The sequence below is a fragment of the Podarcis liolepis genome (assembly GCF_965112155.1).
Source record: "Podarcis liolepis genome assembly, chromosome: 6".
NCBI lineage: Eukaryota > Metazoa > Chordata > Lepidosauria > Squamata > Lacertidae > Podarcis > Podarcis liolepis.
In genome coordinates this window covers 60,944,318-60,960,464 of record NC_139559.1, presented here as the reverse complement: position 1 = coordinate 60,960,464, position 16,147 = coordinate 60,944,318, and the positions used below count along the sequence as shown (strand labels likewise).

Sequence of the window (16,147 nt, the reverse complement as noted above, 5' to 3'; positions counted from 1 at the left end):
TTTATTAAGAGCATGCCCATTTATTTATTTTTAGATGAGCTGTAAGCATGTTCATTAGCTCTGCTAAGAAAATAAATGCTTTTCCATACAAACACGAAGGGAGTGCATCTTACTAGATAACACACCTTTTCCCTTCCTCCTGCCAAATTAAGATGATAGATCAATTGTACTATCCAAGTACTGCCACTTGGTTGATAACCAGCCATATATAGCAGTTCAAAAGAAGCAATGCTATTTCTTGTGCCCCCTCCTGCTTTGAAGAACAAATAAGGTTAACATGATGGGCAGCTCCATCAAACCTATGTAGCAAGAGGAGGGAATTTGGTTTTGTTTAAAAAGTGACAGAAACTGAAAGCCTAGATGATTTTTCATGTACAGGAAGAAGTCGTTCCCTCTCCCCCTCAGTTTTATAAGATCATGTTCGCAGTGTGAATGGACAAGAATAAAGCACTCTTGAATGAAATAATTTCTTGCTTTCATCTTGCATAATTCAAATCAGCAAGAGCCTTGCCGTGCTGTGATGCCTTGCGCCACTGATGCTCAGCCTTTTCTTTAAAAACACCATTTATCTATCCTTGTGCAGCCGCATGTTCAATTTATCATCATACCTGCAGGATAATGCTCCCGAAAGCATTCTTCAGTAGATTAACTGCATCAGCGTGAGACAGCCCATCCAAAGGCTGCCCATTAATACTGACAATCCGATCGCCAACCTAAAAGGGAAAAAAAGTACAATAGCTACAGAAAAATTGCTGGCATTAAGGAAAATTGGAAGAAAGCTCAACGTTTCTTGCAAGTTCTGACTCTGCATACTCATGCTTCCCGGTTATAGAAAGACAATAGAGATCTGCTATGTTTTGATCATTGAGTACTTTTCATAGGGAGGATAAAACACTCCTCCTGGAAGTAGTAGAACACAAACAAAGAGCTCCTACTTCACTGATAAATTTTGGAAGCAGAGAATTACACCAAAACACATCCTAAGTAGCAAAAGCCTATAGCAGTCCAAGCACATGCATGCGGTGCACAAGAGCACATTCTTTCTATATGCAGCGTCATGGGAGAAATCACATGATCTCTGGTAGATAGTATATCTGTGACCACAGATGTCAATGGGGTACATAGGAACCAATACTTACTACTGAAGATATAGGGTTTAGTATTAATTTTCTGCAACAGCCTGTTTAATTTTCCATTTGTCTCAAATAAAGCGTGACATATATGGCATGACAGTTATCACTGGCCTCATCACCTCCACACAGAGTTCTAGCATTCACCTAAAGAAGCAGGTCGACCCAAACAGTCTTACAGCAGATCCAGATGAAGTTCAGTCTTGAGGCCAGTTCACACAGTGAAAAGGCAGCTTGTGTCCCCATACAATCTTCTTCCTATACACAAATTCATCCCTGACATGTGGTACAGAGTAGAGTACTACTGCTATCATGGAAATCGCTGTAGGGTACATATGTGTACCAGTGGTGCACACAATATGGCTCCCCATGTTCCCAGGATAAGTTGTTGTTGTTTTCTGAGTGGGAAGAATTCCAGGGCTGTATAGTAAACAGTTGAAATGCCTCTCTGCAAGCTCTTTTTCTTTTAGCGAGAGTGCATGAACAGTTCAGGAAAGAAGGCACTTATATCTTATCTTGCTGTTTTTAGGCAACCATAATCTTTGTGGTACTTATACTTGCATCTTTACATCACTACAGTTAAGTATATTGATACAAAAGCTACAGAGATATTCTACTTTCAAAAATAAAAATAAAATGGTACTATTAACCAAATAGTAGGCACTAAATCTCGGAGCCATTTCAGGCAATCAAAACATGCTTCGGATTTCCACGGGAGACATTTCTTTTTTTAAAATAAAGAGGTTATTTCTATGCATAGCTTTACTGAATACCCTAAACATTTAGGGCCAAGTAAGACATTCAGGATCTTTGCCACCCAGTGTATTCTGTGCCATGGCTTGGGATGTTTGCCAAAACAGCTGCTGTGACTTGGAAAGAGTTCCTATGATTGCAGAAGCTGAAAAATACATGGTGGCAATGACAGAAATAATTGCTCTGAACCTATGGCTGTACCCGTGGATGTCCCGGGTCACAATTTAAGTTCTCTACACACACGTTTCATCAGGAAAGTCAAATAACATAGTGTTGAGCACATTTTAAGTGTCTGAAGTGGCTTCTCAATCACCAAATACTTGGTCAAATAGCAATCATATTTCTTAGAGTTAGGCAGAGAGGAAGGTACATAGAAGACAGACAATGGCCCAGTTTGCAGATCATCTTAAACCAGAGTTTAAAACTAACTATAATTTAATGTGAGTGAAACAAACTGCCAAATCACAAGCAGTAAGCCAAGAACAATACTTGTGTTTTGTTTGGAGGAAACATGAGTCCTGGTCCATGTGACATGACAAGCCAGGCTTTGGCTTTGCTGTGCCTGCAGTGCAGGATCACGGGTGCAACACGATGGGAAATTCTGAGCAGTGTGCACCAGCAAACTGCTTGTTCACATGACATCACAGTTTGCTTTGAACTATGGTTTAATGTGAAGCACAAGCCAGGCCAGTGGATCTAGCACAAGACAATCCATATGGGTTTTAAGGAAATTCATAGAGACAATTTGTGTTCTTTCAGCTTCCTTGCTTTGTTGAAATGGCAGACTGCATGACATGACTCACACCCTTGGTTCCAGAAACCAGAGTCCATTTAAAAGGCAATTTTCTATTATTACTGTTATGCAATCACTCACAGTAGTTGACACAGGTGGTTTTGCTAATCAAAAGAAAGAAGCACATTTCACAATTAGAAATAGAATGGAAATGCCTGTCAGAGTATATCCAACAATATATAACCCTTGCAGTTTTCTTGGGGGGGGGGGGGAATAAAATCAGCAACAAGAAAATAAAGACAATATATATGGATAATTTTATCTTTTTCACTTACTTTTAGTTTGTGTGTACGTGCTGCTACTCCACTGGCTTGAATCATGGCGATGAAAATTGGAATGTCTCCCAATGGGCTTCCTTTGCCCCCAGCTATACTGATACCAAGAGCATCATTTGGACCCTTAACAGAGAGGTTGGCAACATAACTATTTGTGTTGACATCATTCAAGACATTTAACACATGGGCCTTAGTAATTAATAAAACCAAGCATGACAGTGATGCGAAATTTCTAGCAATTTCCTGTGCATCATTCAATATTGATTTAGCAACAACTAAGTACAGGAGATAATCCTTATGTGTGTATGGAAAGCCTGTTCAATTGGAGAAGTAAGACACAACCTAAAGGTAGTCACTGGTTCTTTTATATGAGACTCCTATTGATCCACAGAACCCTTAATTTGGTAGCAACTCATGCACATAAACTGCGGCAAGATGATGGCACATACATCACATACAAAGGCCACAACAAATAAAACTATACAATCTGACTGCTACACCACTAGTAGGTATTAATATAATTTTACTAAGGATGGCTCAGCAAAATGGCCAAACTCTGTTTTGGTCCCATGTTCACATACAGCCCAAAGTGAGTTCATCACCTCTCATTAAAAAAAATAAAAATCTGCAAATAAAAACTGAACATTTATTTTTTTTAGAAACAAATATAGAAATGTTTTGGGTTTGTTTTTTTTAAAGAAACAAACGCGGCTAACTTTTACACACAGAAAGAACCGTATGTAGCTCCTTTCACTTAAAATAAGAACTAAATGCTTTGAAAAGTAAGAAAAGCCACTCACTCTTGTTATTTCCACAGTCCTCGGGCTCATATCTGTCCCAACTAATAAAGAAATGAACAATTAGCTTCTGTAATTAAGAGATAATGCCATCAGGAGATTATAGTCCCTGGTTGCCGTTTCAAAATTATCACTGATGAAAAGCTTGTTTATGCCAGAGCAAGAAATACATTATGCAACTGGAAAAGGACTTAGTGCCTGCCATTCACCGAACATGGAAGTGGGGAACCCATTATCCACTGAAGTGTTTTCAAGTGTATACCCCCAATAGACACAAGGTGACTGTTGCATATCTTTGCCCAGAGATGGTGATACAATATGGGTGTCCTTTGCCTAACTTTTGCTTTATTAGGTTTCTTGCAAATGACATAAATACTAGGGGTGTGCAACTGCAAGCCTTGGAACCTAATTCAGTGCTTTGGAAAACAGCAAGCCCTGATCTGAAGTGCTTCGTAGGCTGACCAATGTAGTTTGGGGTCTGTTTTGCTCTCCGCCCTGATCACTATTGGGAGATTAAAAATGAGCTATAGGTTTTCTTGACGATGGGTGAAATGTGCAAGCGTAGTAGCTCTTGCTGAGTGCATAAAGTCTGCTACCTTATATTTTGGCGAGTGCACACCCCAAATAAATACCTTTCAATGCTTAACTACATACACTAAAACGTTCATAACTAGAATTAATTGCAGATATATTGGGGGGGGGGGAACCATATAGCTGAAAAATTAAAGTCTGTTTGGGCTTTTCCTTCAGTATTTAGAAATGAGTTGGATATGCCAGTTGCCAATTAAGTTGCCAATTAAGTTACAAATTAAGTAGTTTATTGGGCCCTGAACCTTAGTAGGTAGCAGCCAACTTTAGATGTTGCACAAAGTGGACTCAAAAAAGGAAAAACAGGACCTGGGCCACTTCAAATACAATGTGAGAAACTGTAATTAGCACATTAAAAACTCCTAATCATCTGCTCCATATTTCACAGGACTATTTGATATTTAGGAGTTATTGCTAAGAATTGCTTCCTTGCTACATACAGAAGTAAATACCTAACTAGGTTTTATAAATGAACAGAATAAGATGGCAGTGAACATTCAGCATAATTCACAGGGTTGTATTGGCTTGCAGGTTCTGTCCCATACCTGAGTTTCTGTGAGAGGAATCAGCAGACGACCTCTTAGTGCTGACAAAATTCTGTAAAGTGGAGATAACTGGAGCAAATGTAGGGTGAAAGTGGCTATGAGCACTGTGTTGGCTTATCTGAAATGCAAAGGCAAAACCGGTAAGGATGAAGGAAGGAACCAAGTTGTATTTTGTACCTGCAGAGGCTTCCAGTCCTCTGGAAGGCCATCCCCCACACAATGTATTACAGAAATCCAAAATGGAAGTTATCAGAGCTTTTCTTGTCCAGTATCCATCCATGGCCTCACTAAAGAATGAATAAATAATATCTGCAACCTGCTCCCCTCACTACAACATTGGATGAGAACTTCCAGAAGCACTGACAGACTGTGCTACTAACAGACAGCTGCTGACACTAATGTTAAACAGATAAGTCACATGATCACATGGAAGCACTTGTTTTTCTTTTACATATGGATGCCCAACATCTGTGTGTTTAAAAAAGGTTCAAAGAGACTGGATGGTAGTCAGACAACACAATTCTGCTTGGCTTCTTAACTCCAGGAAAGCTTTGAGAGGTTAGAACTCCTATGTGTTCTAATACAGCAAGAGTGTTTCACCGAAACATTTCATTCGCCAACCAAATCTGGTGCCCAGCTGCCAAGTTTTAGCTGTGCAGTCTTGTGTGTGAAAAAATTGAAAACCTCCTCTAGCTAAACAGATTTTTAGGCCACAGAGTGCTAATGAAATTTCTGCAGAATCTGGATTAGTGCTCCTCAGGGTGCATGGAGAATTCATTAGCAGTAGCTGTCAGCTCTCTAGAGTTCTCTTCAAACTAGCAGGGAATAAGGCAAAGGAATAATACACATGTTGACTGGGAAGGTTGCAGTGCAGCAGTTCAGGTGAAACAAAATGAGAGCTTGGCACCTGGGTGTCTGCGACAGAAGGGCACACAGACTGGAAAATGACAGCAAGCGGAAACAGGAACTGGTGATAAATGACTTAGTTAACAATCTCCATGCTTTCCTGTGAAAATCCTAGCGATTGCTGGCCAGCTCTCTTAAGTCAGAATACAATACAGCCTTTTCTTTATTATTGGCACATGTTATTTGCATAATGTTGATACATGACTTTTTTCAACTGTTTCCCACATATTTTATTGCTGAAAAGCTTGCTAGACACATTGGTGGCTCCAAGTGGACCGAAGGGCAAGATAAAAGTGAAAACAAAATCTATTGTTCTCAGCCTGTCGGTGCAATTATTGATTTCATTTTTTAAAAGTACAAGTGCACAGTAAAATTGCCCATGTATTATGAAATGGAATGCCAAGCCATTTTCTGTCTCTTAAGGTATTGTCCAATGGTTAATACACAGACATCTGGGTCACCCAAAATATTGAAACAACAAGCTTGACTCTCTGGGTTACGACTATAGCTGGGTTGTAAGACCAATTTCCAGAATTACAAGGTCAAATCTTCACATCCTGAGTTTTATATCATCAGCTTCCCATTTCTTATTAATGCACCATCTGCCACTAACCTGACTGTTTTGAGATGTCTTCCGTGATGACAGCCAAGATCCAGCTTTCAGTCGTCCAATCTCTAGTTGTACAAGCCCTTGGGCACACTTTGGATATGCAAAGAAACATACAGGATTTACACCCTGGTGGCTTTTTAATTTCCCCCCTAGATATATTACCCCCAGCCCCATGCAAACAATCATACTTTTGCCTAAACCACAACCACATGGTAATGTAAAAAAAAAAAAAAAATCAGTTTCCAGAAGCCTTGCAAACATGATTTAGTGCTCAAGAATACACTATGCACTTACCTTAAGAATTGTAGCAACCACCTCTTGTGAAGCATGCCTTACATCCTCCCCATTGACAGACAAGATCTGATCCCCTTGAATTAGCCTCCCATCAAGGTCAGCGGCTCCTCCTTTTACAACGTCAGAGATAAATACTCCATTTCCATTTCTAACAGTTGAAAAGAAACACAGGCATTGCTGCACCACTAAAAATATTTTCTAAAAACAATTTGCACATTGTATGTTCTCTGTTGCTCTGCATTTTAGTCTAGATATCTAATGATACCCCCCCTTTCTAGACTTTTTATCTGTTCTTATTTTATTGTTATGGTTGTACTACTGCTTAATGTGCTATGTATACTGGTAATTTTCTGTTGTGGATTTTATTATTATTAACCAATAGGATATAACTGTAACAAGCAAATAAATAATTGTTAAAAGGTACATACAATTCCTAGGAATATAGGCATTTAGATATTGCTAACCAGGACAAGCTCCTGCCAACCTAGCAGTTCGAAAGCACGTGAAAGTGCAAGTAGATAAATACTCTGGCGGGAAGGTAAACGGCATTTCCATGCACTGCTCTGGTTTGCCAGAAGTGGCTTAGTCCTGCTGGCCACATGACCCGGAAGCTGTACGCCGGCTCCCTCGGCCAATAAAGCAAGATGAGTGCCATCACCCCAGAGTCAGTCACGATTGGACCTAATGGTCAGGGGTCCCTTTACCTTTACCCAGGACAAGCAACACAATGCAAATCCTGTCTTGAGTTTTAAGGAGCAGCTACTTGAATCACAGAATTATAGAGTTGGAAGGGACCATAAGCATCGCCTAGGCCAACCCACTGTTGCTCAGTGTGGGGCTCGAACCCACAGCTCTGAGATTAAGAGTCTCATGTTGTCTACCGACTAAACTATTCCTCTTAATGCTTGTTCATCAGACCACACACTCGTCTTAAAATGAAAACACTGGTTTTCTTATGTGGCTAAATCATTCTTGCTATCAGTGTACTCTCAGAAATTGATATACGGCGGTCAACATTATTACTTCCATATTTTAGATAGGGTGTTGAGAGAGTTAACAGCTTGCCTAAGGTTGCCTCGTGAGTCAGAAGCTGAGGTGACATTCTGACTGGCAGCTGTCATTACACTACAGTAGCTCTCAGGTACTACGTTTGTCCTCCTAAATGTAAAAGGAAAATCAGATTCAGGTATAATGCATCTAATTGCATGTTTCACCTTTCTACTTGTAGAAAAACTAAAGGTGTAACAACCATTACAAATATTGCACCTGTTCTGAAAGAGCACATAATCTTTGCAGCTTATTCTGTGGAGGGATCTTCAGTTTAAGAGAAGACAAGGCTCTGTAATGTTCTGCACACAGAGCTATGATTAAGTGTAACCCTTACCGTTTCCCAACAATGCTTAGCCCTAAGCCTCTGCCCATTTTCCTTTGTAAGTCTACATGGAAAATTTCCAAATTCTCTTCATCTTTATAATGAGCTTCATCTCTATACACAACCAGTTGTACTTTCTGAGGCGTCTGTCTCAAGGCTGTTATAGCATCTTCATGGCTGGCATTCCTCAAGTCTATGCCATTAACCTAGAATAAAACAGAAGCATATTATATTCTTTGCTTATTGGATTTTAATTAGTCTAGCAAAGTAATACTTCAGAACAAATCACAATTTCTATCGTTAAAGAAGTCATATGAATAAAGGAAGCAACACTTTAGCAGCATTTCATGATCAAAATCATGTAGCCAGGAGGTCTGAAAGAGTCCCACTGCAAAATCCCAGAACTAGTCTAGTCATTCTTGTTCACTGATTAATACAATTCATTGTATTATTTCATTTTAGGTTGCAATTATAGAGAAGCAAGGTTAGAAGAGGCCAGGTGTCCTCTAGCATACTATTGTCACATGCCACCCTGATCTCCAAACGCTGCAAGGCACCAGGTATGTGTTTCCTTTTGGACAATGAGGCACAGCAGAATCTGTGGTTATTTACACATATACACAACCTGTGCTTAGATGGAGAGTGCAGAGCATTCATATCCCAATAGGGTCCTGTTCCTTCCACTGTTGCACCCTCAGATCCCAAACATTGTGTCTGACCCTCTTTGCAGTATAAAACAAGACAGCCCACCTTGAGCTCTGGCCCCCACCCAGCTTGCAAAACTCACATTTCTCCCGTTAAGCTTACATCATCCAAACTGAAATCCTACACCCTTTAAACCCTCACTGTCTCTTCCCACTAACACACAGCTGGAGGAGGGGCTCCACCCCTCCTGGTCTGGCATAGTCTTCACCCTCCTAACAGCTTTCTGGATGGGTCAATAGCTCAGACATTAATATCTTGGTTCCTCTTATAACCCACACTCAGCTGGCTATCCCAGGCTGGCCTGGCTCATTAGCATAAGATGAATCCAGCGGAGTTTGGCACAGTTTAATAAAACCTTGATTAATTCCAACTTTTAATAAATCCAGGAATTATGGGGAGAATCTAGCAGCCAGGAGTTTAGGGGATCCTTGCCCCCTCCCCCAGTTTATAACAGTACAGTGGTGCCTTGCAAGACGAAATTATTCCATTCCGCGAGTCTCTTCGTCTTGCGGTTTTTTCGTCTTGAGAAGCACGGCTATTAGCGGCTTAGCGGCTATTAGCGGCTTAGCGGCTATTAACGGCTTAGCAGCTTTAAGAAAAAGGAAACAAACTCGCAAGAACTCGCAAGACGTTTCATCTTGCGAAGCAAGCCCATAGGGAAATTCGTCTTGCGGAACGACTCAAAAAACGGAAAACTCTTTCGTCTTGCGAGGCATTCGTCTTGCGAGGTACCACTGTACTCTGTAATGTGGTCAGTTACCTTTATGTTTACCTTATCTGAAGCATAACCATTTTTAAAAATGTTTGGTCATGTACATACATAGCATCCATTTTTAGTTTCTGATGAAGTAAGAATTTTTAAGCATACATTAGGGAACATATCATCCATGGATCCCGTTACGAGTTCTATGGGAAAATTTCCTAGCATTTTATAGTACAAAATCAGCATGTCTGAAGTCTATTCAGTAGACTCCTTTTTGAAATATAGAGTAATTATCACCATCAATCACCCACCCTCCATCCTAAGATCCCAGGGTGGGTAATAAATTTAAGCAACAATGATTTACCTGCTTTAAAAAAAAATGGTCACAGGGATGGAAGATGGTTTTGATTGGTCCACTTTTCACAGTGGACCAGCCCATTCAAACATTCCCAAACTTGGTCACTGATCAGAACACAACTTCCAGTTAGATTGTGAACTTCTCTAGATTTTGTGATGTGGTTTCAGTATGCAAAGAATGTTCACAAAAAAGGATATTTCATGGGGAGAATGTATTGAAAAAGTGTATTTTACATAGAAAGTGAGGACGCGGGTGGCGCTGTGGGTTAAACCACAGAGCCTAGGACTTGCCGATCAGAAGGTCAGCAGTTCAAATCCCGTTGCTCGGTCCCTGCTCCTGCCAACCTAGCAGTTCGAAAGCACGTCAAAGTGCAAGTAGATAAATAGGTACTGCTCCAGCGGGAAGGTAAACAGTGTTTCCGTGCGCTGCTCTGGTTCGCCAGAAGCGGCTTAGTCATGCTCCCTCGGCCAATAAAGCAAGATGAGCGCCACAACCCCAGAGTCAGTCACGACTGGATCTAATGGTCAGGGGTCCCCTTTACCCTTACATAGAAAGTGCATATAAAATGGATACAATTTAAATGCACACTTTATATGTATTCTTTTAAAAAATCCACACAACTGGACAGAATGGACCTATGATTCTGTGTCAGCAAAACTGAAACTGGACAGAAATAGACTTGTCTATTTAACCCTAGCTGATGCCTTAGAAATTCCACATACCATTCTGAGACCACATTGAAAATGCAAATTTCCCATTGTTCTTTACACTAGCCACCAAAATAGAGGGATGTAGACTTAATATCTGCTTACAATGTGGAGGGCTAAGACTCTTCTTTTTTGTAAACATGTTAGAACTCATATACCAATAGCTGTTTAGCCATTATTCGAAACCAGTGTTCTTTTTCTGTTAAGATTTAGGCAATTCAATAATTTGAATCATAAGAGAATAATTTTTCTAGATTCCAATAGATGGCACACCAGACCACCACTGCAACTTTAAATTGCTCTTAAAACTAATGCTACAGTTAAAACATTTCAGTTTAATGAACAGAGTCAGGTTCACTATTTTATTTTTAAACATTTTCTTTAGTTTTTACCTGGACTAATTTTCTGTTTGATTTACCCTGGACACCAAAGTGATAACTAGTAACATGCATCAAAGCCCCCAAGAGCCTGATTCCCGGAATTTCACTCTGGTCTGGTAGCTATGTTCTTCTCTTAAACTCAAAGGCCATGTAGTTAGGATAGATGGGATTATGCAGTAAACTTTAACTAGTGGAGTTTTGGTGGAGCACTGCAGCCCTCAGCAATGGTTAAATTGTAGATAACTTTAATCTTGCATATTGTAAGCTTCATATTGTATGTAATAGTATTTTCCTTTCTCAATAATTCATTCATGTATAATGTGCCCTTGATACTATTAAGCTTATACTTTTTATAAACCAAAATGCATTCACCGGTTTTCTGATGATGCATTTAAAATAAATCTTTCCAAACATAAATCTTTCCAAATCTTTTGGCCTATCGGTCACCACCCTCTTGCCTACCAGGCAAAATTAAGAACCTTATTTTTATAAGGCACGTGGATGTTGGCTTCCTTTAGATGACTAGCACTTGATTTCACCTTGAAATGTTGCCAGTTATTATCCAGGTGTCTCATCCCCTGTTTTCATCCCAGGACCGCAATGCCACTGATTACATGATTTCTCTTGGAAACAGTGGAGAATATGCAACAGAAACCCAATAACCGATTTTATTGTTGAACCTCTTCCGTACAAAAATAACTTTAGCCTTCATCATAAAATGAGCCACAAAGCCTGCTCAGCCTGCGCTGATCTTGCTCTCTGCAGTATAGAGAGATGGAGGGCCAGTGTTTGCTGAAGACTTTAGTATGTGTGAACTGCAGCAATTAGACATACACCTAAAGGTAAAGGTAAAGGTACCCCTGCCTGTGCAGGCAAGTCTTGACAGACTCTAGGGTTGTGCGCTCATCTCACTTAAGAGGCTGGGGGCCAGCGCTGTCCGGAGACACGTCCGGGTCACGTGGCCAGCGTGACAAAGCTGCATCTGGCGAGCCAGCGCAGCACACGGAAACACCATTTACCTTCCCGCCAGTAAGCAGTCCCTATTTATCTACTTGCACCCAGGGGTGCTTTCGAACTGCTAGGTTGGCAGGCGCTGGGACCGAGCAACGGGAGCGCACCCCGCCGCAGGGATTTGAACCGCCGACCTTTCAATCGGCAAGTCCTAGGCACTGAGGCTTTTACCCACAGTGCCACCCGCGTCCCTCAGACATACACCTGACAACCTGCAAGATCTCAGTGCAAACATGCACTGTGAAAAGAAATATGCACATGCACACGCAACTTGTGAATTCAGAGAAAAATAAAAAGACATGCTACCTATAAGTACTGTAACCAGAAAGTATGGGGTGAGGCATGGGTGTGTATGTACATCATGGATGTGTGCGTGTTCATGTGCATACAGACATCCATGCTCATATGCCTGGCTTTGACAAGGCAAATCAATAAAACTTAAATGAATGTAGTGCTGTACACTAAATTCTTAGATGAGTTCTAATGGCCACAAACTGTACCAAGCACCAGGGCATGCAATGGCCGCATACCTGAGACTCCAGGGGAGTGGCAGTTTGTGGTCTGATACGGCCCAGTCTTGGGGCCAAATTTTGCACAATGTGGCCATTGGGGGACACCAGAGCCTCTCCACAGGGCCACACCGCTTGGTGCACCCATTTAAATGGGCCAATCATAGTGAGCTGAGGGGTGTGCTTGCGGCAGCCGTTCTGGCTTCAATCAGGCTTGCCTATTCATTATACAGTGGTACCTCTGTTTTCAAGCGTCTCGGAAGCCAAATGTTTTGGTTTTCACACGTCAAAAACCCAAAAGTAATTGCTTCCATTTTTGAACGCGCCCTGGAAGTCAAACAGTTTCTGCTGTATGTTTTTCTTTTTTTCTCCATTGACTTTGCCAACCGCCCTTTGCGCCGCAGTTGTCGAATGTTTCGGAAGTTGAACGGTTTTCCGGAATGGAATACGTTCAACAGTCAAGGTACCACTGTAAGTTATAGGCCTCCCTGCTCAGATCATTGCAGGATTTCGCATCCACCTGCCTTGTTTCTGATTAGTCCACCCAAAGTTGAGCGAGCAGGTTGGGGGTGGGGTGGACCTTGCTATGGAATAATCAATCGCTGAATTTGGGAGCAGGGAATAATTTTGTTCCTGCAGACAACTGCCCGGGCTGTGGGATTATGCCTCCCTCAGAGCAGTCATCATAACTTTGGGCAGGTGAGTCATTGGGTTGGATCACTAGCTTACTGTATACCCTACCAAAGCGAACTGGGAGTCCACATGGCCACTGATGGACCATAGCACCCTTCCAGGTGACGGCCCTAATGGGTTCACTCTAATTTGATGTATGGCATAGGGTGACTCTCGATCTAGGTGGGTTTTTTTAATCAACCAGTAGGAGAGTTGTTTGATACCCATTGCCTTCATCAAAGCCTACTTACAGCTGTAATCAATAAAAGTTGTGGCCAGTTTCAATTCAATACTGATGTCCTGTGTCTTATTTCTACCCTTGGCTGGCCCTGCGCCATGCCATATGCACACGCTTTTTGCACCTGGGTCTGCAGACATGTTTCCTGTATGGTCCATTAACAATCTATTGGTTGATATGTCCATTCTGCTATTAATGACACATTACTGTGATACACAGCTGTTATTTAAGAATAGCAGCCAAAACAAGAAACATTCGGTGAAAGAGCTGTTAAGAGTAATTCCCAAGCAGCCCTCAATGTTTTTCTAACCTCCTTACATGGAAGCCCTAATAGGTGGACTGGGAATTTCTCTTGACTTGACAGTGAGGTACTTCTATCCACTCTGCAACCATCATGAATGGACTTCTTTTCTAAGCTACAATCAAACGCCAGCTTTTTTCTTAACCCTTCCTTACCTGACATCTTAATGCAAGACACATGAAAAATCAGTAATGTTCATAAAGTGGCTTGTAAAAAACACACACTCTCAGTTGCTATGAAGATGAGTTACAGAAGATAAAAACAGCTTCTGTTAATTTCAGTTAATAGATACAAGATTTTAAGTACAGTTTTAAATACAGTGGTACCTCGAGTTACATATGCTTCAGGTTACATACGCTTCAGGTTACAGACTCCGCTAACCCAGAAATAGTGCTTCAGGTTAAGAACTTTGATTGAGGATGAGAACAGAAATCGGGCTCTGGCGGCGCGGCAGCAGCAGGAGGCCCCATTAGCTAGGGTGGTGCTTCAGGTTAAGAACAGTTTCAGGTTAAGTACGGACCTCTGGAATGAATTAAGTACTTAACCTGAGGTACCACTGTACTTAAATTAAAATGGGCTGGTTAAATAAAGTTCGGGATTTGTTATCAGTGGCTAAACTGACAGCTCATCAAAAAGAAAGATGGTAAATAGAAATAATTTTGTGACATATGGTGACACGTAATATAACATTTATCATCTCATGACACTAATGCCTACTGTCTAAATTTTTAAATCGAACATGAGAATGCTGTTGCATATCTGATGAAAAGCAAAAAGTTGTTTGGCAATGAAATGTATGTTTACAATATGTTCATAATTTGCATTCATATGTTTTAGCCTGTATTTTATATATTTGCGATATGATAAATATACATATGTATTTTTTAAAATACAAAATGTTAAAGAAATCTGATCAATAGATGCGTATGGATCTCAACATTTTAAGTAGATGCAGAAGTAGATCAAATCCACATTATCTATTATTATTTAGATTAGAAGTTGATTTAGAAGTTGATTATTTCAGCCATGTTTCTTGTACAATGCATGGTTTTCCCTCTTAAAATATTGGTTTTGTATGGAACATAGAAATATTTGCAGAGTTAAATAATGAATCTTACCTCAAGGATTTGATCACCAGCCCAAAGTCGGCCATCTCTAGCAGCTGCTCCTTCTTCATAAACTTCATGTATTACAATAGCATCCTAAGGGAACACATAATCTCAGTATCAATGCTTATATATTAAAAGTAAGTTCCGAGACCACAGTCCAGAATGCAGAACTGACATGAAAATACTGTGACCTTTCCTATCATCGTCATTTTCATGTACCCCACCCATCTGACTGTGTTGCCCCAGCCACATATATTACGCTGATGATCTCTTAACCATTGTGGCAAAATACCGAGCGTGTTGCAAGATCACTCACAGAGGCACACATTTCCCCAGAACAACTATAACCACATAGTGGGCAACTTTAACCAGCTTCATACCATGCTTTCATGTATTTGTTAAGGTGGAAACCTGGTCAGTAAGTTTTAATCAGGGTTAATATTGTTGAAAGAGGATGGGCAATTCACTTTGAATGGAACATGCAGTTCTATAGCCTCAAGGTGTACTGTGATTAGCAGCACTGGTTGCCAATTTGTTTCTGGGTCTAATTTGCAGTGCTGGTTTTGACATTATTTCAGACCTTAGGATTGTCATCTGAGGCTCTTTGTGCAAAGGAGATCCAGTGGGTGACAATGAAATAACATTTCTCCCCTAAAGTAGTTCCTTGTCTATGGAATGCTCTCCCCAGAGAGGCCCGTCTGACACCAACTTTATCAGCATTTCAGCATCAGACCAATATGTTTTGGGTGGTATTTAGCTGCCCAGAGTGGCTGGGGAAACTCAGCCAGATGGGCGGGGTATAAATTATTATTATTATTATTATTATTATTATTATTATTATTATTACTATTTCTGAGCATTTTGGCAGCACCAATGACTGGACATTTTTACATGTATTTTTAACACGCTTGTGTATTTTTATTACAGCATTATATCTGCCACAGCCACTAAGGTAAAAGGGGGTTTCTTCCTCTTTTCAGTGCAAGAATCCAGATTTTGGCTAACATTAGCCATAATTTTGCTAATTATTCTGTGTAATACTTCCACCATATTATACACAGCTAGGCATGAGTGAAATCTGAACTCCAAGTCAACTTGCATTTTCAGTCCTACATGCTTAACTTTTATAATTTAATATAAACTTATAATATATAATTTAAAACCATGGTGTTATGAGTAATGGCTGTTTTAAGGCCTTCACAGGGGTGTTCAGCCTTGTACAGCGTGGCTGCAAGTTAAATCCACCACAATAAATGAATTTGAAAAATATATTAACTTTATTACCAAGGCTGGAAAATATAAGCAGCAGCAGATGTTGCTTTAGGGAATGTTTCAGTGATATACACTTATTGTCAGCAGTAGACACCCCCCCCCCAAAAGGAGGGGGGAAC

The 16,147-nt window shown here is 40.6% G+C and overlaps 1 protein-coding gene across 29 annotated transcripts in view; it reads right to left on the bottom strand.

Moving 5' to 3' along the window:
- The window catches only part of PATJ (PATJ crumbs cell polarity complex component), a 154,779-nt gene that overhangs the window by 12,405 nt on the left and 126,227 nt on the right, over positions 1-16,147 (bottom strand). For all 29 annotated transcript variants that reach the window (XM_083510228.1, XM_083510248.1, XM_083510239.1 and 26 more), the window contains 8 exons: positions 14,766-14,849; positions 8,076-8,269; positions 6,692-6,839; positions 6,401-6,487; positions 4,882-4,999; positions 3,752-3,792; positions 2,952-3,074; positions 609-713 (listed from right to left, as the gene is read on the bottom strand). In XM_083510228.1, coding sequence (XP_083366354.1) covers positions 609-713; positions 2,952-3,074; positions 3,752-3,792; positions 4,882-4,999; positions 6,401-6,487; positions 6,692-6,839; positions 8,076-8,269; positions 14,766-14,849 — 900 coding nt within the window. The remainder of the gene's footprint in view (positions 1-608; positions 714-2,951; positions 3,075-3,751; positions 3,793-4,881; positions 5,000-6,400; positions 6,488-6,691; positions 6,840-8,075; positions 8,270-14,765; positions 14,850-16,147) is intronic.